Source organism: Melospiza georgiana, chromosome 7 (genome assembly GCF_028018845.1).
Source record: "Melospiza georgiana isolate bMelGeo1 chromosome 7, bMelGeo1.pri, whole genome shotgun sequence".
Lineage (NCBI taxonomy): Eukaryota > Metazoa > Chordata > Aves > Passeriformes > Passerellidae > Melospiza > Melospiza georgiana.
This window is the reverse complement of record NC_080436.1, coordinates 18358393-18384963: the sequence shown is the minus strand read 5'-3', so window position 1 is coordinate 18384963 and position 26571 is coordinate 18358393. Positions and strand designations below refer to the sequence as shown.

General features: G+C 37.5%; 3 protein-coding genes across 3 annotated transcripts; 2 read left to right on the top strand and 1 right to left on the bottom strand.

Annotated features, from left to right (window-relative positions):
• The first annotated feature begins 2206 nt into the window (after positions 1 to 2206).
• PJVK (pejvakin) lies at positions 2207 to 9902 on the top strand. The gene is made up of 6 exons (XM_058028168.1): positions 2207 to 2417; positions 4432 to 4627; positions 5900 to 6041; positions 6757 to 6874; positions 7846 to 7950; positions 9260 to 9902. Exons 1-6 carry the CDS (start codon positions 2207 to 2209, stop codon positions 9559 to 9561), a joined length of 1074 nt encoding a protein of 357 aa, XP_057884151.1. The 3' UTR covers positions 9562 to 9902.
• A 1312-nt stretch (positions 9903 to 11214) lies between these two features.
• On the bottom strand, positions 11215 to 15410 carry FKBP7 (FKBP prolyl isomerase 7). Its single transcript, XM_058028014.1, has 4 exons — positions 15202 to 15410; positions 13748 to 13899; positions 11897 to 12030; positions 11215 to 11576 (listed from the first exon to the last, which is right to left on the bottom strand). The coding sequence occupies exons 1-4, from the start codon at positions 15408 to 15410 to the stop codon at positions 11415 to 11417; spliced, it is 657 nt and encodes a 218-aa protein (XP_057883997.1). The 3' UTR covers positions 11215 to 11414.
• A 330-nt stretch (positions 15411 to 15740) lies between these two features.
• On the top strand, positions 15741 to 25527 carry PLEKHA3 (pleckstrin homology domain containing A3). Its single transcript, XM_058028308.1, has 8 exons — positions 15741 to 15878; positions 17406 to 17522; positions 18621 to 18776; positions 19423 to 19559; positions 20505 to 20669; positions 21822 to 21865; positions 22436 to 22551; positions 23260 to 25527. Exons 1-8 carry the CDS (start codon positions 15839 to 15841, stop codon positions 23385 to 23387), a joined length of 903 nt encoding a protein of 300 aa, XP_057884291.1. The 5' UTR covers positions 15741 to 15838; the 3' UTR covers positions 23388 to 25527.
• The last annotated feature ends 1044 nt before the right edge of the window (positions 25528 to 26571 follow it).

Here is a 26571-nt window from a genome sequence, read left to right as displayed (position 1 = left end):
CAGTGCCCTTGTGTGGCTCTGTGCTGAGGGCAATGGAACATTTCAGCCCAGATCCTCCCCAGGGAGCAAATGTGAGTGAGGATTTTCATCTGCACGATTTAGCGAGACAAGGCAAGATTTTTTTTATTCCAGTGGTGACTCAGGCCTAACCTATGCACTTGGAAATTAAGTGGTTTTAGTTAATTGGTTGCCCAAAATGAGAGCACACCTTAGCTGCAAAAATGCTGGAAGTTCATAAAGCACACTGGTGTGCCAAGTAGAAAAGTGTCTAGTGCTGGAGGAGCAGGGAAATACCTTATGTTTCTTCACTTGGATGTGCAAAATTAGTGAACATTTTCAGATCATGGCAATGTCCCTGTGCTCGGACTCCTGTTCTCTGATCTGTGGCATGAGGACGGCACAAACATCTGCTGAAGCACTTATGATGGATTATAGGGTGTTAGAGTAACAGGAATAGCACGTAAACATTTCAAATGAAAATATTCATTATCAAAATTAGAGCTAGATCACACTGAGTATGATCTATGACCGCATAGTGAGTAAGAAAAATACAAATGCATGTTGAATAAACAGTGCCAGCTGGTCTTAACAATTTGTAGAAAAATAGTATCCTGTCAAACATATATATACAGGATTAATCTAAACCAAGGATCAACAGGCAATTTTCATTTTAGAGTTCCCTTAGACATTTCTTCCCTTTGAAAGCTTTTCAGTTCTGTTAATGTGTTTTGATTGAGTAAATACGTACAGGGTTTTTCAGATAGTGTAGTATGAATTGCAGCCAGAATTAACTGCAGGCTTTCCCATGCTTTCAATTCAAAGTCTATATATAACCTGACTTGATTTTTCAGCACCCTCTAGAGTAAGCAGAACGATCTAGCAGCCTTTCCTTTCATCTTAGATAGCTGAAGTAATGCCCTCCTCTTTTGGCCATTTTGTTGGATTTTCTGATACTCTGAACCTTTAAAACTATTATGGAAGTATTAACACATGATAAATATTTAATAAGTGTTCATATTATAAGAACAGTTCTTAAGATACTTTCACATAAAAACCTTTCTTCAGAAAAAAAGCCAATCGAACCAATTGTTACCTGGCAACGAGGTAACAACACCTACCGAAGTGTAACTTTACAAGCCTGATGCTTTACATACTCTAACTGCAAAGGGAGTCTCTGGAAGAAGACCTGTAAGCTTTAGCCAGTTCTGTGTTCATCAATCTCACTAGAAAATCAAGTAATTGTTTACATGAGGGTGGATCAGCTGCTTCTGCCTCCCTCACAGATCCTCCACAGTGCTCTCTACTGTCTGTCTTTCTTCTCTTTACAATTTTCTGTCTTTTTACACTGGGGCTTTATATCTTGGATTCTTGAGTTGCTCCTCATTCCTCTATCAATACGATCACTTCTTTCTGCAATTTTACTTTTATTATTTTGCATCATTCTCACAATTGAATGAGGTTTTCAGCAGCCTGAGGTAAATGCGTGCAGCTCAAGCCTAGCCCTGTGGTCACAGACAGCTGAGTCACAGGAGATTAATAACAAACGATGAGAGCCCGCTGGTGTTTCCCCGTGCCCCAGCCTGCTCTGGTCTCACACTGGGGCCAGCGCAGCACTCGGCCCCAGCCGAGCTCTCCCAGGCAGGGCACGGCAGTGCTGGGAAAGGCAACACCGTCTGGCAGAGCTGCCAGTGCCCAGCCAGCTGTAACTCCAGTGCCTCCCAGAACAGCCGGGGCTGCTTTGCTGGTGCTGCTAAAACACCAGAATTCAGCTGCAGCAAGGACCCAACAAACAGCAGTACACCAGGAACTCCTAGTGGGAAGCTGAGGGTCATGGAAGTTAGATTTCTGTTTCTATGACAGTAAATTTTGTCTTTTAAAGGGTGGCAATGAACTGCCAAGAAAAAGGCGCCATTTCCCTCTCAGTTTACACTGTTGATTCATTATTCATCATGCAGAATTAGAGAGCTTAGCTGAAGGTCTCTGAGAGAAGTCTCAAGCAGTACACCATAGAATATCAGTAGCTAAGATGCTGTTGATTCTTTAAAAGTGAGATATAACTCAGTCTAAAAAAAAGCAGTTTGACAGATTTTTTTTTCCAAAGCATTTGTTTGCAAGAACAATATAAGAAGAATTGAACATGGGCTCGATGTCTGGAAGCTACACTTGATACAGAGTTTTCTATTTTTATCATTACAAATGTCATAATATGTTTGCTGCTGCAACCAAAAACTTCGTTAAACAGGTTGGTGATGGAGGAAGATTAGTTCCCGTGCCCAGCCTCAGTGAAGCTGACAGATACCAACCTCTGAGCCTTGTGATTAAAAAAAGAAAATGTTTGCTTTCGAAAAAATCTAAATTTGCTTCAACACCTTTCACATTAAAAGACATTCTTCAAGGGGAGAAAGAAATTTCTGCAGGTAAGATTTTTATCTGTTTTCCAAGTGGAAAAATGCATGTTTCCTAGTAGACATAGTGAACATAGTCTAAACTGTGCAGGTAGGATGATGTTTCCTTAGTAAATGGGTAGTAACATTTTTCTAGCTTAGTCATGTAATAAATATTTAAGAAAAAAAAATACAAATCAGAATGGTAAGAGAAAAGGGGTAAAAAGCACTTTCTAGAAAAAGAGCAAAAAAAATAAAGTAATTTTTATTAAAAAGCATTGATATTTTCTGAACTAGTATTAAACAAATTCAGTTAAGCCTCTTTTTTTTCCCACAAACCTCCAATTCCTGACAGATGTACTGATGTATGTTGATTAATTTTTACATAAAAATTGTTTAGAAATGTACCCTTTGTTTGTACAGTCACTTTTAAGTGTGTAAGAATCAGTTCCACAGCTCTTCCATGCTGGCAGTCCCTGGTGCTGAACTGAGCTCTGTACAGGCAGAAGCATTTGAAAACAGCTATTACATCTGACTGGTGTAATTGGATTTTCATAAGACTTTTTCCACGTTTGCAATCTGTGTGGTGTATTTAAAGAGCTTAACTGGTTTTTAAATTCCTTTTTCTATGCCGTAGTAAATTTTGAGGAGATTCTAATAGAATTAAGAATTGCAAAATTGCACTATATGGCCTGTATCTTCCTGTACATTCCTTTGAAAAGTGTGTCATTCATGTCTACAGATTTTGTCAAAACAGTTTCATTGCTTTATTTTTTTTAATGTTAATTTTGGTAAAATTATTGATGATTTTACTTGCACAACAAATGCATCAGTTAAAAATTCTACTAAGACAAACTAATATAAGCACAGGAAATACCCCTTGATCCCATAAGAGGGGATTTCAGGACACAGGCATGATAAGAAAAATTTTAATCCTATGTCTTACATTCAGGAGAAGTCAGCTGGCTTGTCTTGAATGAAAAAAAAATCAAAAATCTCATCAAAAAGTCTGAGAAAAAGGTTGCAAAATCTCATTCAAAATTCTCACAAAACCTCACAAGTCTTTTCTGTAAAGGTTAAATGTCGTGTGCAGAAAGTATTAAGAAAGTCCTTTATAACATAAGCAAGGAGGTTTGTAATTGAATTTCCTTTTTTATGTGACAAAGACAAGCATTTTCAATCCTTTTAGAATGATGAAAAAATATATTAACATTCTTTTTGGTTAAAAATAAAGACAAACAAGATTCACAGTAGATGACTTCACAATGTCAGCTTATCCTAATATCTTCTAAGGATTAAAAACAAAAAAAGGAGTAAAACACAGATTCTTAGATGTATTTGGAAATCTAATCCCTGTGTTCATTTTAATTTGGTAACCAACGTGTTCTAGCATTTTTTCTGTTATTGTAATGGAAATGTATTTGATATTATAAAGACATTTTTGTAGAGGTGCTTTGGTAACACTTTTAGTTGTACAATAATTGAATGCAAAATGAGTCAGAATTAATCTGCTATTTTCCTTCAAAATAAACTGGCATAGTCCCTAGGCAGAGTTAATGTTACTGGCAGACCCATGTCTCATTCATGTACTGCAAAAATGAAGAAAATTTAGGGTCTTTGTATAGCGTCTAGACAGAATTCAGAATTCCCTAATACTTTTTATACAGCGGCTTTCATTTTATTCCTAGTTGTAATATTCTGTGTGGCCTCCACTGAGTTATTTTGGGTTTCAGAGCCTTTGTCATTAAAGCCAAAACACCTCATGTCTGGTTTATTTGTATCAGCATCATAGTTACAGGTGGAAGTACTCAAGGAGAATAATGATGAATACAGAAATTTGAAAATAGCTCTATTCAAACCCAGGACTCTCATGTACTCTTTCCATCAATCATCAGAAGTACCATCAATAAACAAGTGCTCAGTGTAGCTCTGAATTTCATACCAAAATGATTAAGCACAGTAGGAATGGTACCATTTATTCTGGCTATGTGAAAATACTGTGTTCAGACTTTTCATCATCACACAAAGGTTATCTTCTGTTACTCAGGTGTCTCGTCTTACCAGTTGCTCAACTATGAAGACAAATCAGATGTTTCACTTAACGGCAGAAGAGGAAATCAGATAATGAATGATGTTGGTTTTGATGTTGCTGGATCAGATTCTATTGCCTTTAAAGCTTCATTTGGCATAGTGACCAAACATGAAGTTGAAGTACCAACATTACTGAGAGAACTTACTACAAGGTTGTATTCTGTGTTTTGATTTCTGTTTCCATAATTCTATTTCATACAGTTAGGCTGCAAGTCTGAAGTTCTTAGGTTTTGATTATTTTTAGTCAATTAGTAGCAGTCGCCATCTGATATTTTCAAGGGTATCAGGTTGGATCACTGGGATTAGACACATGACTTGTATAATACAGGCTGTAAAATTTTTCTGAATTCTTTGAATTACAGTGCATGTCTCAGGAAAAAAGAAAAAAAAAGAAAGAGTCCATCAAAACTCCTATCGAGCTATACCATAGTATTGAAAATTTGAAACCTACTTTGAATAACATTACCTAACTTCAGGTTCCAGAAATAGGATTTATTTGCCTTTGATGAACTAGAGAGCCATATGTGTTATTGCCATTGTAGGTAATTTGAGGTTTTATGAAGCTATTACACTGCCTTTTCTTCAAAATGCAAAATAGGTTTATCTACTTAAATTTTCATAACCTTCTGTGACTTTTCTTTAAATCAAGTCTCTTCTACCAACATTCTTGTTGAGATGTGGAGACTGAAAATGAACTTCTTGTTTCCTGTGGTGCTAGCACAGATGTCAAATGTGTAGAAATATGGTGTGACTAATTCTAGGGGTAATTTGTTTTTTTATATTTCAAACATTATCCCTTGGTAACAATGGCATCCCAGTGAATCCCAGCAGTGCATCCCAGTAAATCATTTACTATGCATGATGCAACATTTGGCATTTGCAAATATATATTGTTACCTTGTTGGTATTTACCAAGAAGTGCATGCCATTTTTATCTGTAACCTCTCCTTCTCTATTTTCCTAGTTTATTTGCAACCTCCAAATGTTATCATTAATAAATGGGGGTGAGGGAAGAGGACCTAGTCTCCTGAAAAAAAGATTCAGTGTCATAAAACTAACTGCCACTGTTTGTAGAAATTCTACAGTCACTTGTTTCATGATTGTTCAGTACTGTTTATAAGTGATATAGGTTTCTTTCAGTTAATGGCACTAAAACCAGAGTCAGATGAACAGGCTTTGAATTTTCCAGGGTGTCCCAGGTATCTTCTCTAATATTTGTAGAATACTGGCTTTCCTTGAATTTCTTAGTTCTGTTCCCAAACAGTGAAAACCAATATTAAGTTTCCAGAGATCTCCTTGGTCAGCTGTTTTACTGCTATGAAACAGACATTATGGTGATTTATTTACTGATTTAAAGTTACTTAGCTGCTTTGTAAACTGCTAATTATGTCTGAATTTCCTTCCTGCCTCCCTCTTGATTTTAGAAAAATAAACTTTGATCATTGTCTAGTCCATCAATCAAGAAAAAGTAGGATGGAAATTTTGTGTGTGGTCATGGAAAGTATTCGAACTACAAGGCAGTGCTCATTAACTGTCCATACTGGAATGCGTGGAGAGACAATGAGGGTAAATATGTTTGACAAAGTTCTGTAACTCAAATGATCAAGCATAAAAAGGTCATTATTATAAATTTTATGGTTTGATTTAATTGTGTTTTTAGAATGTAAGCTTATAAAAAATCTAAAGTAAATCTATATTATTGTACTAATGTAAAGTGGTTTAAAAGTTGGTCTTTTGTTAGCAGTACTTATATGACAGAGGGATGGGAAATGCATGAAAAGATGGCTAGACAATGAGCCATTGCCTGGGGTAAAGCCTCAGCAAAAAAGTGGAATTTACTACTTCTTAGTTTGACTTTCTAATAAATGTATAACCTTTCTTTCATTATTATTTCATTATTACAGTCATCTTCTGTAGCACATTGGAATTTCAGGTTATTATTTGAAGGGTTGGCATCTTATTCCCTGTCTTATGCTCTTCCTCCCCCTTCCCCCTCGATGCATTTCAATAATTAAACTTACAAGTCTTCTAACTTTGCTCTTTCTAGTACTAATAAATCATTCACATAATTTTCACTAAGTGATGCAAATTACTCTCTCTGTATCAAAATTTATTAAAATGCAAAGTAGTTAATAGAAAATTCTTCAGTTGTGAAATTTGATCTTCAAAGTTTCCCCCTGACATTATAATTCTCAATATATGAAGTTAAGACTAGTATTTTGTTTATTTATTCGTTTCAATTTGTAATGTTTTTATCTTTGGATCCTTCTCTAAATTATAGTTTCACATAATTGAAGATCAGAATTCTAAAGGGCGGGACAAAGCCATTGTTTTTCCTGCACATACAACTATTGCTTTTAGTGTATTTGAACTCTACATTCATTTGGATGGTAATTTCGGTAAGTGATGTGAATTACTGTCATTACTGCTATTGTTTATAATGATTTAAGTTTTAAAAGCTGTTTCATTGCTCTTGGTATACAGAAGCCCTGATCCCGTACAATGGGATGTTTTAATTTTATGCACATAAGTATTCTGACATTCTGACAGAAATGGTGCTTGCAAAGAAAACAAGGCAGGTGCTAGAAGAAAATAGTCTGCTGTGGGAACGTTTCTTAAAAGTTAGACTTGGTATTTTTTAAATTCTGTGGTTGCATGGAAAAAAAGCCCCACTTAGTTATATTTCTAGCTGGTGAGGAACAGGTTTCTGAGACTATCTGATAAGTTTTGCATAAAATAGGCAAGTACAAATGTACAAGTGAAGAAAAAAGTGTACAGAACTTCTAAACTAGTAACTTTTTTTCTGTTGGGGCTTTAATTTCAGTCTGATGCATCATTTGCACATATAAATATCTAAAGCTATTTAGGTGGAATTAATTGCAGCAACTGGAAACAAATAAAAAATTTGCATAGCATAGATTTTACTTTAAAGTATTTCTTTCAAGTTAGGGATAGAATTCCGTACTGAAAGTGGTAAGTACAGAACTCACAGCCTTGCTTACAATGTTTCATTTCTACTTTCAAGTAAAACTACAGAAATGTTTGTCCTTCAGAACCAGGGCTTCCATTGTTATGCTACTGACTGTCCTGACCCCTTAACATGGCCGTAATTTGTGTATGAACCAAAACAGGCTCTGAGGATTTTAATTGACAGCCACCAACAGTTAAAAATTCCCATCAAATCTGTGTTACTTGATTCTGTGAGCTACTACTGTGTGCAGACTTGTACTAAAAAGTTATACTAGCCATTAAAAACATTAGCAAAGCTAAATTTAATCACTGTTAACTTTATTGATTAGAAAGCATATTAAATTGTTGTGCAATTATGGCTTTTATATTTAGTCCTTTTAAAAACTTTTCATTTTTGCAGAACTCTGTGTGACTCCAATTGCAAAAGGAGGATTTGAAAGAGAGAAATCTGGATCATCTTCACTGACCAAATTCAGGAGATTAAAGAATAATCTGTTTCATCGAAGTATGACTTTTGATATTTATACACAAATGTCTTATTTAAAAGTGTACCTTTGCTTCTTTAATTTCTGTCCAAGATGAATGTTTAAAGAAAAAAATTTTGAAGCAAAATGAATCTCTCAATTTCTATTGAAATGAATTGAAATTCTATTTCTATGTATTGAAATGATTATAGAGTTATTAAAATTTACATTTGGGAACCTGTCTCTCAGAAATAACAAATCTGTTCATTAAACTCTAAAGATCTTAAAACGTATGGCTGTTGGTAAACTGGTAGTGAGTAATTACACAGCTAGCATAACATTGAGCCTATTTCATGTGTTTGCCATTTACATCTCATATTATACAAGTTATAATGATAGTAATAGTTGAAGGCAAAAGCTGTAATTTTAAATATCAAACAATATTAACTGCAATAATTGAATGTACTCCTTAGGCACTATGTTCCCGTGACAGGATACCATCACAGTCCTCTTTTTTCATTCTAATATCAACATAGCATCCAACAAAAATGCAGATCCCTGTATGCAGCTTTAGACTAAGATCTTAAACTTATAACACTCCTTAGTCCAAGTACTTTGGAAATCTGCAGATCTGAGTGTGAAGATAAATGCTGAGCAGTAAACATGTCCCAAAAATGCTGTGATTAGGTGTTCCTCCTCCACTGTAGTCCATTCTTGATCAAAGGACTTTCATGGACCAAGCCTCCAGTGCTGCTGCAGTCCACACAAGGGGAATACATCTTCAGTGGGTATGATACATCTCAGGAGCTGTAGATGCCTAAATGTCCTTCACTCAATCTAGTAAGTCCCTGAAGAGAGAAGGAAAGGTTCCTACCTGGCACATCTGGATCCTCAGAAATCTGCTAGGAGGTTAACAAGGAGTCCTCTGAGTTTTCTAAACATATTAAGTAGTAGTGGGATTTTTTTGTAAATAATAGGAAATAAAAGTGAATTTACAATGTTTAGAACATAAAACTAGAAATGCAAAAATAGAAACAAGGAAGTACACTGTGGTTTGACTTTGCACCAATTTCTCAGAAGCCTGCTGCATGCCTACCTTTTAGGTATATTTCTAAAAACATAATTACATAGGTCATATACAAAACATTCTAGTTTTTTTCGCTGTCTTAAGTGAAGTTGAAGAAAAATTTTCATCACACAGGGTTTTTGATGGGAAGCAATCTATATGGCATGCTTAGAACAGTTTTGTGCATCAGTTGTTATTTCTATAATTAAACTGATATTTTTTAAACAACAAATCATAGTATTATAACAAAATACTGCTTCTTTTCCTTGTGTGTTCTTTTTCAGATAAAGGAGTAGTGGAAATCGTTGCTAACTCTGATCCTTACTTGGAGGACCTTTTTACAGATTATTATGAAAAAGCTGCAAGCATGACTGATCTCTCTACAAGCTATCTCAGAGACGGTTCTCATATCCGAATTAATCTACTTAATAACAACATCCCCAAAGGCCCCTGTGTCCTCTGTGGAATGGGAAGTTCAAAAAGGGAGACAGTCTATGGATGCCTGGAGTGTTCTTTTAATGGACAGAAGTATGTACGACTGCATGCCGTGCCCTGTTTTGACCTCTGGCATAAGAGAATGAAGTAACTGATCTGGGTAAGTGCCTGTTATCACAGACATGGGCATAACTGTGCCACAAACTTTTCAGAGTTAGCAAATATGCCTCCAATTGTGACATGCAAAACAGTGAAAGTGCAAAACATTTTATTACACTGTTTTCTTCAAATTCTGTGCTTTGCAGTCAATGACTTCTACTTTAGAATGCACACGAATTTCCTGACATTGCTGTTTTTCCTAGAACCTTCTCATTATCATGATAATGAAAAACATACTTTTAAATAGTATTTTCATAATGTCAGAATATATGCTAGAACTTAAAGTTGTTTACACAAACTTGTTGTTAAACCCAAAAATGTTGCCTTTCTCTACACTGGCATATGATAGTTAAATGAGAATATTTGTTAATAATTTAGTGTTCTCATGAATGTTTAATTGAAGTATCAGATTAAAAAACATGCTAAAACTTAGCTCAGTCTAATGTTTCAGTTACAAAAGGGAACAACTGGAACTATGGATGGGAGCTTCATATTAGGGTGCTGTTGCTGAATATCAAGTTTGTTTAATTATGAAAAAGTACCAGCCAGTTTACCTGCTGCAGTTGGATTCTATGTCACAGCTGCTCTTGACTTTATGTGCTCAGAAAAAAAACTACTTAGCAGAAAATGTTTTGGAAGTTTATGAAAATAATGGAACTGCTCACTCCAGCAAGACTTCAGGGGTGAATGTCTTTAACAGGTGCATCCAAGGAAAATTGAGTCTGTTGAGGACTGGAACACCACAGATCTGTGTCCAGGGCTAGGATTGGGCTGTGGGGCAGGGTGCTGTTAAACCTCTCACCACACTGTTTTACACTGGCAGAGCAAAAAACCTTTTTATACCTTTTAAAATTATTTCAAGGATAACCTAGGTATGGAAGCTTTTTCACTTGTGCTGCCACTTTCACTGTGTACATCTCATTATTACATGTTGAAATGAATACAGCCATTGCTGTTCATGTGAGAAGAGTTAAGCATGTTACATGAGTGGTATGATGTGTTCTGCACAAGCAGAACAGTTAACAGATACAAGTACTGCCTACTAACTATTCCTACTTCTTTGCATTTTTCCAGTGAGGAAAACCAGAATGATGTTCAAATAATTAATTACTTATGTTTATATACAGCATCTTCCATCATCTTCAACCTCATTCAATTAAATTATGATCGTGTAGATTTTTAACTTGGTGCTGCTGAATAAACTGGCTAACATCATGATTTTTCTAAGTCAACACTCACTCAAAATACTGCTTTTTCTTCAACACCAAATTCTTCTTGTTAATATTACATCCAAGAGGTTATTTTGTTTTAAAAACATTTTTGTTTTTATCTTAACATTCCATAAACAGAGTTGGCCGATTTTAAGGCCTTTTATAGTGAACTGCTGCAAATTGCCTTTCCTCAAGAAGCTAGGCCTGGAGCCTGCAGGGGTCTAAGAGTTATATTCCTGGGATTCCCTTTTTATTTCACAGGGGATTGAGATTTTCCTTTTTTATTTTAGAGGGGATTTAGAAGTGTTCAGCAGTTATATTCCAGCTATGTCAAAGATTACTGTAACTTTTGTGTGCTCAATACTGAGCTCAGTATTGCTCAGTGTGAGCAATACTGCAGATCGGAACATGTTTTAAGAACCACAAATATTAGATCATGGTGTACCTCAATTTTATTTCTTTCTTTTGAAACATCTGACACGTTTTATTAGCTGAATGTTAAAAATAAGATTTTTACAGTCACCTTAAGAGATACAAAAAGATCCCACTATAAAAAAAATACAAAAATTATGTGACAAAGTATTATTATTTAGAATTCAGTGTGCAGAAGACAGCCAAAGATTTTTTTAAGTACTTAGAGTTCATCATGCTGGTAGACATTGTACTCCTTTGCTGATATGAAGCCATCTCTATCATGGTCATTCTTCTTAAATATATCAGCTAAGATTTCATCATGGGCAGAAGGATGACGTTTTTTGCCATCTCTTGCAAATTCTTCTTTCAAATACTGGCTTATCTAGAACAAAAGAAAAAAGTCAAATCATTGTGACTTTTATGTCAGTACTCAATCTAGGTATCTTCAAGGACACTGGAAGTATACAAGTAATGTACTGTGATTTCAGTGCAGACACATCTATGGCTTGTCTACAGAAGTGTGAGACTTACTAATGTATTAAAGCAAATTTCAGCAAACTACAGCACAGTGTAGTTTGTGTAAACACACAGAAACCTTAGGTGATCAGCTGCAGCAGAGAGAGCTCAGGTAAAGATAAAACTGATGCAGCCACACCTATAGTTTTAGAAATTATTTGTTTCAAATTATTTGTATCGTATTACCTCAAGTTCAGAGAGCTTCTTGTCACCGTCTTTGTCTATTTGATTAAATGCCTCAACACTACGAGGTCCTTTATTTACTGCATAAAGTTCAATCTCAAAGATCAGTGTTGCATTGGGTGGAATCTTACCCTGTGCTATGAATAAAAGAAAAAAAGTGTTTAAGGAATCAGACACTGCAGGCAGAGATCACATATATGATAAATTCACAGGTATGGTAAAAGGTACTTTATGTAAAATAATGTAAAATAATATTATATATAAAACATGTATGCTGTTTAAAATGTACATCTCAAAAAGCAGCAACAGCATGTAAGTCATCTGACTTGCTAAAAATCCCCACAGAAGCTTCAAACTACTGGAATACTTTGGCCTCTGAATTAAGAAAATAACTGTTAGAATTCTTTGTTCCTGGATCAAAGCATTTTCTGCCACCTGATGTAAAACCAGCACTGCCTACAAACACAGGTCCATGTATTGTGCATCTGGCAAAAAAAGGGAACTGAAAAGAGACAGCAACAAACCAATGCAGTCTAAAATAGTGCCTAAATAGCATAAAAAATCATGCAGTGTAAAATTAAAATGTAAACATGCAAGCTGCCAAAGCCAGTGAGCATGACACTGTAACCTCAGAATTTTGAGCTTGTGTCCATCCTTCATAAACTGAAGAAAAGCTAAAGAATCTACACTGTTTGTAAACAGAAGATAAAGAAAACTATCAGACTACTCATCTAAAGTAGCCATAGCAAAAATAACAGAGTTCAAAAGGTTTTAACTTTCCATGCTTTAGAAAAGTAGTATTAAATACATCTGAATATAAATCAAGATTTAAATATACCTTATAAAAGAAAGATACAATACTAGAATTCAGTGCCAGCAGTTTACAAATATACATACCAACAAAGGAAAGACATGTAAAGATTTAGAAAGTCACATGCATCTTTTTTTAATCAAGATTAGGCAGGTATCTTCCCCAGCATGCAGGAATATGCTGAGACAGAGGACAGGTGTGCTGTAGGAAAATACTACTTCTTCCTTCAAGTGCTACCTGGAACAGTTAACACTAGTATTAAAGAACAGTTTTTATTTGTATCAGTGCTTTTCCTTTTTGTATGAAATTGTATTAAAGACAAAACTGATGCATTGAATTCTGACACATCAATACCAAAATATTATTATAGAGCAGAGCACCAATGCTCTGGTGAATAAAAAGGAGCATTCATTGAAACTCCTACACCCAGGTCAGAGCTGAATTTATCTACATTTGAGTGCTCAAACACTGCATAAAACTTGTACTGGAACTTTTTTAAGTAATCTGCACACTGAATTATCTTACATTCAAATCAGATTTCATGCACTGCACTGTTGCAATTACCGTGTAATGTGATAATGAGAGCCATTAACTATTCAGAATGTAAGCAGTATTTTAAGCAAATTATTTCTATTTAGATTAATTGCACTGCATTATATTCCATTTTACTCAGAAGATGTAGATTTTCATTAGAAGGCTAAACAGGTAGCAGTCAAATAATAAAATGAAATGTGACTGGAATTTCATATTTTAACACAATAATGCTGATATTGCTCATGGGAATCTTCCTTTTGCTTCACACTATGGCAATACTTGGGAAAACACATTGGGTGGCATGGACTGAGTTCAAATGGGAACTGCAAGGCCTGGGTGTGGGTCTGTGTCAGGACTATCTAAACTGCACAGCAATGAGCAGGGGCTGCACAGCTGCACTGCCTCCAAACAGGAGCACCAGTTCTCACAGACATTTACAATACTATGTATTGTATGTTTCAAAGGGTAAAAAACACAGGAAGGACAAAGTTTATAGTTAGAACTTTTACCATATCCTTGCTGTCCGTATGCTAATGACGGAGGAATTGTCACTTTCCGTTTTTCTCCAGGACACATGTTCATCATAGCAATATCTAAGCCTTTTATGACTTGTCCAACACCCAGAACAAACCATTTTGGATGACCTTCATTTTGCGTCCGACTATGAAAAAAAATTGTGTATGAGTAATATTAACATAATATTTTTATCATAAATATAACTTTTAGTTGCAGCTAGTAAGAACATAGATTATTAGGACATAAGAATGTTAAGAGTGCAAGAATACAAAGTATAAATACTTTTTCTGCTACATTTGTAATTTAAGGTGAGATTTTGATATATGTAAGCGTAAACCTTTTTTTAAAAAAAATCAAAAGCTCGTTTTTGAACTTCCTATAAAAACATCCAATCTTCCTGACCATGCACGCTGCAGGCCACAAACAAGGTGCCACTGCAGGAAGTCTCCAAGTGGGGAGCACTGGAAAGTGAAAATGTTCTCAGTAGCTCACAACACTGTAGGATGGGATGGGACTGGGAGTGCAGGTGTGTGCTGGGGGAACCTGGCAATGCTGGCTGCAGTACTGTGTGCTCACCTACCCCTCTGGCCAGCTCAGGCAGCCAGTGCTTGAGGCAGCTTCTGGTCACACGAGGCCTCGCCAGTGTGGGCACTACACCAAACAGCAACTGAGCAAAACATCCAGAGAACAACGCTCTGTGTACCAGTCAGCCACTTCAACAGGCAAAGAAATGCAACTTAAATGATGCTGTTAAATGTAGAATTATCCTATATACTGAGTTTTTTTTCTTAAATTATACAAGTGGGGGAATGGATCAAGATTTTGTAATGAGCTAAGCTATTGCCTGAGGATAGATGGATGAGGCAAAGTCAAAAAGATGAAATGATAACTTTGCGGTAAAATGGGCGGCACAACAAATCAAGAAGGGAAACAGCAACAGGCACGAGGCAAAAAGGCTGCAAACGACCAATATAATAATGTGGTTGCACTGCACAGTGCCAACTATGTGGAAGTGGATGCTACATAAAAGTTTCTGCCTAAAATTGTCAGAGTGCATTCCTACCACGAGCTCCTCCTCCCAGCTCGAGTTCTTCTGCACAGGTTACAGCACAGAACACGGCAAGTATCAACATAATGTTGGTTTTTTTTTCCACTCTGACAAAGGGGGCTCCGTACGGGGTATGGGCTACAGGCTCTCGAAGTTTCTCCCTAGGGACCCTAGGACTCCTAGGCACTGCCTTGTTTGACTCTAGGGAAACTGCATCCTTCAACACTCGGCTGAGGAAAAGTGAAGTGTTATTGCTGGTGTGGTCAGCACGGGCCCCGAGCTGTGCCCACTCCGGGAGGGCCCCAAGCCCCGCTTGTTCGGGGGAGCGGAGCGGCTGTGCCAAGCACCCGCCGGGCAGGGCCCTCCGCGCGTCCTCCGGCCCGGTGCCACGGGGCTCACCTGCAGTAAAACTTGGATCCGTCGCTGGCCAGGAATCCGTCATAGTGCGCGTTCAGCAGGTCGCCCTTCTTGCTCTTCGGGCTGCAGGTCTCGGGGAGGTGCAGCACCTCTATCTTAACCTCCTCCGCTGCCGCCGTGCCGCCCTCGGCCCGCGCCGGGGCCGCCAGCAGCGCCAGCGGCAGCAGGAGCAGGGTCAGCCCTCGGCCCATGTCGCTGCGAGGCGGCCGCCGGCGTGGCACTGTCCCCGCCGCGCCGAGGGGCGGGGGCCGAGCCCGCACCGCCGCTCCGCCTCAGCCGCGCCGGACGTGGGGACGAGCCCGACCCCGGCAGCGGCCGCGGGGCGGGCGATTCTTCGGGCCGCCCTCTCCGCTCAGGAAGTGGAAGGGACGTCGGAAGCGGCCGCGGGGCGGCGGGGCCGGGAGCGCGGCCGGGCGCGCATGGGGGACGCAGAGCGCCCCGCGGGGCGGGCGGCGCCGCCGGAGCCGCCGCGGCCGCCGCGCCTGAGCTGAGCGGCTCCGCCTCCGCGCGGGGGAGGCAGCGGTGGGGCCGGGAGGGGAGCGCCATCCCCGCGGCGGCCGCGGCCGCCCGTTCCCCGCAGCGGAGCAGGAGGATGCGGCCCGGCGCCGGGCTCTGAGCGATGGAGGGGGTCCTGTACAAGTGGACCAACTATCTAGCGGGTAGGCGCGGGGGCCGGGCCCGGGGGGCGGCGGTTGGGGCTCGGCTCGGCTCCGGCCGTGATGCGCCGCTGCTGTTGCTGCTGCTGATCCTCGGGGGGTCCCGGCGTGCTGCGGCCGGCCGGAGCTGTCGATAACGCGTTGGCTGAGACATTGGTGCTCGGAGATAAGCCCCGGAGAGCAGCCGAGCGTCGCCACGGAGGCGGCCCTGGGGCGGCGGTGGCCTGGAGCCGGCTCCGGGGCCGGGCCGAGGGGGGCAGCGCTCCTCGCTCTCGCCCGGTGCGGGCGGCGGCCGGGCCGGGCCGGGTAAACCCACTGCCCCGGCAGCCGCACGGAGCTGTGCTCGGCCCTGGCCTTCTGCCGAGACCCTCTCGCCGCCTGGATTGCGCCTTGCCGAGTTAGTTAGAGACTCTCAGTGGGACAGCGAGCGCCTGTGTCCCAGCCTGGAAAGCGCATGATGAACATCAGTTTCGTTAAATGCGTTTTTGGAGACGCTGCAGCCAAAAAGTTCTGCACCGAATATCAGCATTTGCCTTGTTGTCTTTGACTGATCCTCTGCTGTAATAGAGACACCATCTCCCTCTGGGGCAGGCAGAGGGCCGGCACTGGTGTCAAGGTGAAGCATTTCTCATCTGCCACTGTGATAGGGCTAATTGTCTCTCCCAAACAGATCAGCATTGGGTCATGCTTTATCGTGCCTCTTATTACACTGCTGTGGCAGTATTTTCTCTGCCCTCTGGTTCTTCAGCACTTCATATGCGGAATTCTGTTTCAGCATATGCAGGTTGTGAGTGTGAAGTGGTGTGAAACTTGGTTCTCAGGGATTATAAAATGTGGGCCACGTTGTGAGGATTGTATGGATGTGCTGTGAAATGAAGTGTACAGAGTGTAATCTTGAATTTTTCAGAGCAATTATGTGTCCACAGATACATAATTGCTCTTCTTGTAAAAGGGAGCAGTTGTACTGTAATTAGATAGATATTTGATGTCTTTGTCTCCTCTTCACAGTAACTATAGAGAAAACACATAGAGGAAAGGTTGTGGTTATGAGAGAAAGAATGAGCACAAAGTTGGTTCCAAAACAATGAAAGTTGTCACTTTCACGTACATTAGTGAAAACGTTACTGTAGCAAAAGATAAATGGATAAAGGCAATGAACTCTTGTGGTGTTTGCGCCTCTTTAAGTATGTTATTAAATAAGCAAATACTCAACAGTAGCTGTGAATGCTATACATACCATGGACTGTTAGCATTCAGCTAACTTCTGCTGGAAGCCAGTAGTCCTCTAAACCAGGGAACTTCAGAACCCTTCCTTAGGCTTCCATATAACAGTAGTCTGGTTATTGAGTGGCTTTGGTCTTCAGACTGCACAGATTGATTACTTCCTGGTGTGTTACAAGAGTAATTTAATGTTTGCCTCTTTTGTTTGCCTCTTTTATACTCTTTTGTTAATGTTTTATCAGCCAAATAGATTAATTTTATTTACAATTTAGGAATTAGACTAAACTTTCACATTTTTGGTCTCCCTAGGTTGGCAGCCTCGGTGGTTTGTTTTAGACAATGGGATATTGTCATACTATGATTCCCAGGATGATGTTTGCAAAGGCAGCAAAGGAAGTATAAAGATGGCTGTGTGTGAAATAAAAGGTAAGAATTAATAGATTTCTGCTTGAGAAAATTTTAGCTGCCATGGAAATAGAGAAGATCACCAACCATACGTTTTTGCATCACATGTTTTTCCTCCTCTGTTTTTGTTTACCTCTAGTCCAGTGTGTCAGCTTCATAGTTCATAGATAATAATGAATTATCACAGATATTAATAATCAATATTATTAATATTAATAATATTCATTAGCACAAATAATAATTATTAATGTATGATAATAGAGTTCTGTGTTGAGATTTAGAACACACCATTTGTTACTTTTTGTTTTTAATAGTTATGTGCACATGGTTCATGCTTAAAGTTATGTCAGCTAGCTGCTTAGTTCTACTGCTTTTTCCTATTATGAGCAGGGATAGAGACTGCATCATGAAAGCCAGTGTTCCAGAAGAGCAGCAGCTGTGATCCAAAAGTGGTGATTCTTTTAAACCAGAAGTGTTTAGTCTTTTGGTTTCCTGAGTAATTTTCACTTTTGTCACTGTTAGCAGCTGCACACATGCACAGGTGATGGGTGTATTTCAGACAGTAAGTGAATGGTTTGTTCTGAAGTAAGAGTTTAGTTTGTAGAGTATTCCTAACTGTAGGTCAGCCTCCTTGGCTAATAGCAAGGTGTTTTCTAGCTTCCCATTGTTGTTGACTATGACTTTTTTCCAGATCCTCACAGGTGACTCAGCTTGTGATGTGGGTACTTTCATATTAAAAAGTGGAACTTATTTTACATGGCCCACCAAGTGGCCCAATCAATTTTTCACGTGGTAACTCCATTTTGTTAGTATTTCTTTAGTGTAGATGAAATCAGTGAAATGTAAAGAGGGGAGGATCACTTTTAAAATTTTTTTTCTTTTTGCCATTCCACTTGATTCTGCTTGTTATTTTGTTCTTTTGGTGAAGAAAAGGGGGAGAAAGGGGGAGAAAGGCTGAGCAGCTTTGGGCTTTTCCTTACTTAACAGTGGTGCTTTGTGATTTACTGTATTACTGTGGGATTATCATAAGCATTTTAAAACACTTTGAGCAGTATTTAATAAATGATTGTTACTCAGTTGAGGTTATTATTTCAATTTTTTTTTCTCTTCTATCACAAGTTCATGCAACAGACAACACAAGAATGGAGCTAATCATCCCAGGGGAGCAGCATTTCTATATGAAAGCAGTTAATGCAGCTGAAAGGCAAAGATGGCTGGTGGCACTGGGGAGTGCCAAAGCCTGTTTAGCAGATACCAGAACAAAAAAAGAAAAAGGTATGTATGTTACCTAGAGTAACTAGTTACTACGTAACACTTCTTCCAATAATCATAGTATAAATGTTGTGGTGCAAAGTCTTTTAATATAAATTGTAATTATTTGTAGTTGTCACTATGGTAAATTCCCCCTCAGTGTTAGAGTTAGAAGTCACCTGCATTGATCTCTTGTATCTGAAGAAGCTGAAATGCTACAAGGTGTTGTTGTCACTAGAATAAACATATTGTTTGTAGTTGTTGTGAAGACATTTCATTTCTGATATTATATTAACTCTTTATAGTAACTATTACTTTTTCCATAATTTCTCTTGAAATGTGAATGTAGCTGTTTCCAGCCATTCTGGTGGGTGACATAAGTTTTATCCATTATTTTTTTCAACATTACATAGCAGCCAAGAAAGATTTCAATTTTATTTTTCCTGATAATGTGTCTTTTTCATAATAGCAATTAAATTAGCACCAGTTATCCAAAAGTATTGTTTGCTTCAAGTGTAATTCTTGATTCATTGCAGAATCCAGTTTTCCTCAAAATCAAGTGGAGGTTTAAGTGGATTTTTAAATTGATCTTTAAGTGAAAAGTGCTTAAATATTATAATGTGTATGTACATTGTATGCAATAAATTGATATTTCCATTTTTTTCCATAGAAATAAGTGAGACCAATGAATCTCTTAAAACCAAAATGTCTGAACTTCGTCTCTACTGTGATCTTTTGATGCAGCAAGTTCATACCATACAAGAATTTGTTCACCATGATGAGACTCGCTCTCCTCCCAGCATTGAGGTGCACAATTCTAGAATTGCTTTTCATTCCATTATATAATACCTCACAACAAGTTACTGTTGTTGTCTTAAACCTTATTCATCTCCCCAGTGTTGATGTCAATTTTCAAATGCTTGTATGTGGATGTACTAATAGCGATTTTCTGTGTGTAAAGTACCTGGATGGTTTAACTGTAATTGTCCCAGGTGTTAGGAACCAATTGTGTTCCTGAGCCATTTGGTTGAAAGGCCAGTAGAGCTATCATATGAGAAATACATATTTTGTCTTGTTTTGCATCTCTGTTCAAGTAGTTGAAACAATCTTAATTTGTCCATTCTTACTTTCTTCTGTGGGATGGTATTCCATTTTCTTATCAGTGAAAGCTAGTGTTCCAGGCATTGGAAACATGCCGTGTAGATATCTGTCTCTGAATGTGCACAAGTACAATGTTAGAATGTATTCCTGCTTTTGAATGAAAGGACTGGAAACTGTGAATGACTTCATTCTTTGCACTCTTGAGCAGCATGTGAACAATGTTGTTGGTTCTTTAGTGCAAAGGTAGGGGTTGGCACTTAGTCAAAACAGAGCAAGTTTTCAAGGTGAAATGGACCTGCAGCTCCTTGCTCTAGAGTGATAAAACTGTTCACACCTTCTGCTGCAATTCATTTGTTTCACTGAATGATCTTCTGATACCAGTTAGTCACTCTGAGACAAGCTTTGCAGTAAGGCATTGTTGGCTGGTACCTTAAAGAAATTCAGATGTCAGAAAGAAATTGCAATGCTGTCACATGTGTTTTCTTAAATTGGCCTTATGGTAAGGCATACATTTGATTAAAAAAATGGGAAATATAAATTCTTAATGGTAATGAGGGAGATTAGTGTGTCTGGGAGAGGTGCTGGAGGAAAGTTGTATTTGAATATTTTATTTTTTTCCTTGCTTATGCTTGTGCTTTCATTTACTTTCAGAACATGAATGAAGCCTCTTCCTTGCTTAGTGCCACATGTAATACATTTATCACAACACTTGAAGAATGTGTGAAGATTGCTAATGCCAAGTTTAAGCCAGAAATGTTCCAGCTGCCTCACCCTGATCCCTTGGTTTCTCCTGTGTCACCATCACCTATTCAAATGGTTTTGACATTTTGAAATATTATCTTTTCTAAGTGTCATCCTGGTGGTTAGACTGGGGGGAGGAGTGGCAGAACGCTGTGCTATTGTAACATACTATGATGTCCACAGCTGAAATCTTGACTGAGTTATAAGTCAGTACTGGTCCCAAATATAGATCAGTTTTCTGTTCTCAGTCTTTTGCTTTGCAGTTTGCTAGCCTTTACATCATCAGAGTAGTTTATCATACATGTCAAGGCCCTGTAATGAGGTATCTCATAAATTAATGAGGTTTAACTTTTCCTCAGTTCAACTGTTTGGTTTTTTAGAGTACTAACTATACACGGATAATAAAAATCACATAACTTCACCTCTTGCTCAAGTGGTTTGTGACTTGAAGCACTTTAGCAAGATAGCATATGTTTCAGTGTATGTAATTTAAGATTTTTTATTAATATATCATTTCCTTATTTAACAAAAAGATATATCGTGATAAAGATATTTCTTGCATAACTATTCACTATTAATTAATTCCCTTAGAGGAACAATGTATGGGGAATCAAATGCTTTCTCAGTTCTGTGTATGTATTCCAAGATGAGCTGTATTGTGCAATATTGTTGTGGGAACCTCTTTCTTTCCATATGGATCTCTCATCTCTTTATCTTCAATCACTTTACTTACAAAGCTGATCATTATGATTTAAAATAGTAACTTTCTTTGATATACATAGAGATTTGACAGTAATAGCAGAGAAACCACAAGGAATCAAGAGGCATAATTTGGCTTTATTGTGTGATGAGGAATTTGAACTTCCATTTGGTAAAGGAAAAAATGTCTTGATACTTCTGTATATCATAGCAATTAACAATGGCTCCTTGAGGAGCTTCAGGGAAAGAGGGAATGAATTCTACAGACAGGAGGTAGCATCTTTTTGTAGTAAACTATTTCCTGTGTGAATGTGTAAAACTTTTAATATTGATGGTAATCCATCTATTTTCATATAGTTTAATCAGATTTTTAACCGAGAGTGGTTGCTTTTTTTAAAAAAAAATATTGCAGTCTCTCTTTGTAAAGACTGTAAATAAAGCAAGGTAATGTAGATATCCATATCATTCTTCTGAGTAGCTTGTGACGTTTTTGGTGTTGTTTGTTCTTTGGAATTTTTTTTCCCCTAGATGAAGCGTTCCATTAGCCACCCTGGTCCTTGCTATTCAGAAAGGTAATTTTCTGTTTCCTTAAGTTTTTTTCTTGTGTCAAAAGACCTCCCTGAACTTGGTGGCATTAAAATCAAAATATGAGATGAATTGTTTGCGTGGAGAAAAAATTAAAAATGATAAATTGATCTAATTTTAAAAACAAAAGGTACAGATTATCAGCTACTGGTGGCAGCTGCTATTTTTAATACAGTACCAAAATTTCATCATGCTAGAAGCTTTATGTGAATGGCTTGTTTTGGCAAGTTCATGAAATTAGAGCTTGAAATGCTAACATTATTTTTCAGTCAGTATTTCAGTTTCTGAAATTATTTTCTTCATTTTTATTTCCACTTTCAGGCTTTGTAGTTGTGAAACTAAGATTGTTGACTGTCCTTTTTTTAGTCTGCTATGGTAGACTAGCAAAAAAGCATTAATACTGACAATTTAATCTGAGCGCCAAAGTTATTTCCAATTAAAAGTATATAAAATTGATTGGGTGGGAAATAACCAAAATTATTTCAAATTTAAAGTATATAAAATTTGTGTGGGTTGTTATAGATTTTCCTTGCTAATAGATCTCACTTCCTTTGTAGGATTAGTCACTCTGTAAAAGAACCAGGTTCATCTCTTCACCGATTTTCTCAGCGTCGCAGAAGAACATACTCGGATACAGAATCTTACAGTGATACACCTTCTGAAGAGTCTCAGAGTAAGTTTGAAAGCGAGGGAGTTTTTGTATCTTTCAGTACAATTTACTTCCTTGTTTAGAGCAGCACTGACATTGGCATGAAGAAAAATGTTTTATTTGTAAGATTCCTATATTATAAATCAGAGCACTTGGATAGTTTGTTACCTGGTTGACTTGGGCTGGCTTCCGTTGATATTACAAATGATCTTGCAGATGGAGTAGTTATATTGAGAACAGTGGGATTACTGGCAAGATAAAATTAGGACTTATCTAGAAAAGGGATGTTTGTTCACATGAATGGTTATATGGTAAGTGATGTGGAATATTGCTGTTTTACACCTGTTATTGTCAAAAAAATTACCTTTTTTGATTTCTGTGAATTGCAGGGATAGTTCACTCAGTGCATTGTGGAAAGGTTGTTCATTTCAGTGGCTTCTTGCCTTTTGTAGAGAACAGCACAGCTCTGAAGGCGCACATCCTTGCCAATAATAAAGGTCATTATCAGAATTTAGTCCCTGATTTGATGGGCTGAATTAGTGGTCAGTTCTTCGCTGGTTTATCGTTCTGAATGTTGCTGGCATTTTGACTCCATTATAACTCCTCTCTAGCAGACTTTAACTTGACTTCTGATTGATTATATTTAGGAAATACTTTACAAATACAATAATTGACAGATTGGATGATACTTTTGGGGATTGAAAATTAAATACTTAATTGATCTCTTTATAGGATCTGCCCATTGTTCTAGAGGTGCTGTCAATGGAGATCTGGTATCATCAACCATTCCTGAAGAAAGTAAACCAGTGTCAAAGGAGAGATCTGAACCGGAAGAGACTCTTACATCCTTTTCCTCCTGAAGCAACTGAAAGTATTAAATTTTCTATAAATAATGCTATGCAAAAGCTGCTGTAATTATACTGTTGTTATAGGAAGTAGTTATTTCCCTTTTTAGAAGGATTTCTCTGCACTTTATAGAATAACGTAAATACTATCTTTGAAGTGTATTTTATCTTTATATAGTTTATTTGCAAGAGTATTTTCCTAATATTTCACAGTTTGAATGTGCATTTTTTGGAACAAATGATGGCTTTAACGGATAAGCATCCACATTTGTAAATGCAGCTCTTTTTAAAAAAAAGTGTGGAGGTCTGACTGATATGTTAGTAAACAAGCATTATAAAATTCAGCAAAAAGTTTTCATTTTTTTGGAGAAAATGCAACTTGTGCCATGAGCCTCTTGGTCATTTGTACCAGGTCATCCACCTGGAGCTGTGATTAGCCCCACAATGGCTTTTTTTTGCCAGTGTAAGGGCTGTGGGAATGGGCACTAATGGCTCTGCTCCAGCAGCTTGACAGTAATTGACATTGCTGCCTTTAAAAACACAAGGATATACATAATCCAGTCCTTATTTTTAGGCAATGAAAGTAGAAATATTTAGTGTATTTTTCTAAACAAATGTATAAAAATAACTTAATATGAAGTATTTGTACCAAACATGGGATATTTAATAGTTTTTATTTATTTATTCTTTTTTGCATCAAAAATTTCTACCTACTTTCACTACTAAAGGTCTAAAGATCTACTGAAAGCTTCAAAATGTGCATAAATTGTTTCTGGGGTGTGTAGCATCACAAATAATTAATACAGTGCTGTTAAGATTTACTCTGCTTACTTAAGATGTGTTTTTAGCAAAGTGTGATAAAAACAAGAGCTGAAATGTTAGACCGTTCTAAGCTGCTGTAGTAATGAATATTTGTATCTATATATGTTTTATTTATGACATATTTATACAAAAGGGAGGGTCTGTTTTTGCAACTCCTTTATATCATTTGAGGATGGTATACACCAGAAGATGGATTCTGCTCTCAGTTACATCAGTGTAAATTTGCATTAACTGTAAGTGAGGTCAGAGTCTGACTCTCTTAATAATTAATGAGTAGTATAGTACAATAGTGCCTACTAGCACCTTGGTCAAGAAGGTTGTTAATATTAGCGTTGTAAGCTTTTGGGGATTTTTTGGGTGTTTGTTTAGGGATGAACTTGGTCTATGAAGTCTTAGCTGTAGAGCACTTGAAGCAAGCCATTTACTATTCTTGATTTACACAATTGCTAAATAAATGTACAGGGTTTTTTGTATTCAAGCACATACCAAAATCTGTTTTTATAATCAGATCTTTAATTTGGTTTAACTAGTCTTCCTTTTGTGTATATAAATGATTTGAAGCAGGCTGGAAAGAACAGATGGGAATACGAGCTTTCCTTATGAATTTTTGGAATATTGGTTTATGTAAATCAAAATAGGTCCAAATATTGAGGAAAAACATATGAGCTGTTGGCCTTTATAAATGTCAGGTTCAAGTGGAATGGAATGGTTTGTAAAAGGGGTTTGTGGATACCAGCTCAGAGCTGTCATTTGTGCTCAGTTCTGTCAGTTTACATGCAAACTGGCATATGCATATCAGCCACAGACATGCTTGTACATTTTTTTTTTCTGAATGTTTGCTTTAATGTATTCTGTATGACACGACAAATGTAAAAATAAGTATTAAAGAAGATGTTCAGAGAAGTAAACTACATACTGCAGTGAGAGTGTTGTCTTGAATAATACACTGTCAGAAGTGCTTTTTGAAACTTCACTGAGGTTTCTGCCAGCTTCTGCAATGTTAATTATATGTCACAATGACAGATACCTTTTTCTGCTTCCACCTACTATGAAGAAAAGAGGCTGCACTCCATGTTGTGGAAAAACAAAGTGAGACTGATCAGTGAATGTAGTAGTAAGTAATAATTTTAAATACTGCCACAAGACAAAAGTTGTTGTGATCACATCCAAGCACAAAATTTGCATGTAATTGCGTCAGTGCTGTTTTGAGGTTTTCTAGGTCCACCAAGCCATCATTTCAGCTTTATGTTTATATGTGTCATATGTTTCTATTTAATCAGACTTTATATAGATACCTGTGCCAAACATCCTGAAATATATTTCAGTGAAATTAGTGGAGATAATATGCTGTCATACTTTTGGTAACTGGAATTAAGAAATAATTTCTGAAAATTATCTGGCTGAATCACAATGATCCATGCAAAGTAAGACTAAAAAAGGCCTGGCTGCTCTTACATATTTAATTTCTAAATTTATGGGAGAGCTTATCAGGAATGCCTGATTGTATCATTCTTGCTAGTGCAGAATGAGAGCTGAGCCTCAACAGCATAGGTCGTTGGTACTTGTAGTTTTGATCTCACGTGCTTCTGAAACTAGCTCAAATTTCTTCACTTAAAGAATATAAGCATGGGACATATATTTAGATGAAAAGCAGTAACTTTAGTTATATCTCTAAAGTTCCTAACATCAGATAATAAGAAATAGAATGCTTAGAAATTACCAGCTTCAGTTATAAGGAATTAATGGTAAGGCATTCAGTGATTTGGAGAGCTATGACTACTGAGATTTCAGTGTTCAGGGGCTTTTAAAGTACTGTAAATTAATGTTATGTCTTTCAACTTCGTAATTCAGCTTCATTTTTTAAACTTTTTTTCCTCAGAGAAAGCAGTCTTTGAGATAGGAATACTTCAGTGGTTGCTTCTGTAAAAAATGTTACACCTTACTTAAAAATTGAAATCACACCTATTTGTTTTTGTTAAGATCATTTTCACAGATTATCAACTTGAGTTTTGCTACACCCCATCACTGAATATTCTGGTGTAAGCTGTTCTTCCTGTTGGTGCAAATTAGAAACTTTTAAAAGGGGTGTGATACCTTAATAAAGGAAATTTCTATGTCTGGAAACCAGCTAAAATGCAATAAAATTAATCTCTCAGTGTTATTATTACTCTCCACCATTAAAATTATTTTTCTCAAGCTGCCACAAGTAATATGTTAGTGGAAAATACATAGCTTTATAGAAGGATTTATACAGCAGCTCACAGAGCTTTGTTAAAAAGTTTTTCCTTATGCATCAGCGCTCAGGAAACATGAGTGCCAAAGGCTTTCATACACTATATCAGTGGTGAGATATTTTTATAAATTTGGTCCTATAGCA

Excerpts from the sequence above, each read along its gene's own strand:
- PJVK (XM_058028168.1), top strand. The coding sequence starts at position 2,207 with ATGTTTGCTGCTGCAACCAAAAACTTCGTTAAACAGGTTGGTGATGGA. Across the intron at positions 4,628-5,899 it reads CTGAGAGAACTTACTACAAG|AAAAATAAACTTTGATCATT; the intron begins GTTGTATTCTGT and ends TCTTGATTTTAG. Across the intron at positions 6,042-6,756 it reads TGCGTGGAGAGACAATGAGG|TTTCACATAATTGAAGATCA; the intron begins GTAAATATGTTT and ends TCTAAATTATAG.
- FKBP7 (XM_058028014.1), bottom strand. The coding sequence starts at position 15,410 with ATGGGCCGAGGGCTGACCCTGCTCCTGCTGCCGCTGGCGCTGCTGGCG. Across the intron at positions 13,900-15,201 it reads GGATCCAAGTTTTACTGCAG|TCGGACGCAAAATGAAGGTC; the intron begins GTGAGCCCCGTG and ends TTTTTTTCATAG. Across the intron at positions 12,031-13,747 it reads ATACGGACAGCAAGGATATG|CACAGGGTAAGATTCCACCC; the intron begins GTAAAAGTTCTA and ends TTTTATTCATAG.
- PLEKHA3 (XM_058028308.1), top strand. The coding sequence starts at position 15,839 with ATGGAGGGGGTCCTGTACAAGTGGACCAACTATCTAGCGG. Across the intron at positions 17,523-18,620 it reads GGCTGTGTGTGAAATAAAAG|TTCATGCAACAGACAACACA; the intron begins GTAAGAATTAAT and ends TTCTATCACAAG. Across the intron at positions 18,777-19,422 it reads CAGAACAAAAAAAGAAAAAG|AAATAAGTGAGACCAATGAA; the intron begins GTATGTATGTTA and ends TTTTTTCCATAG.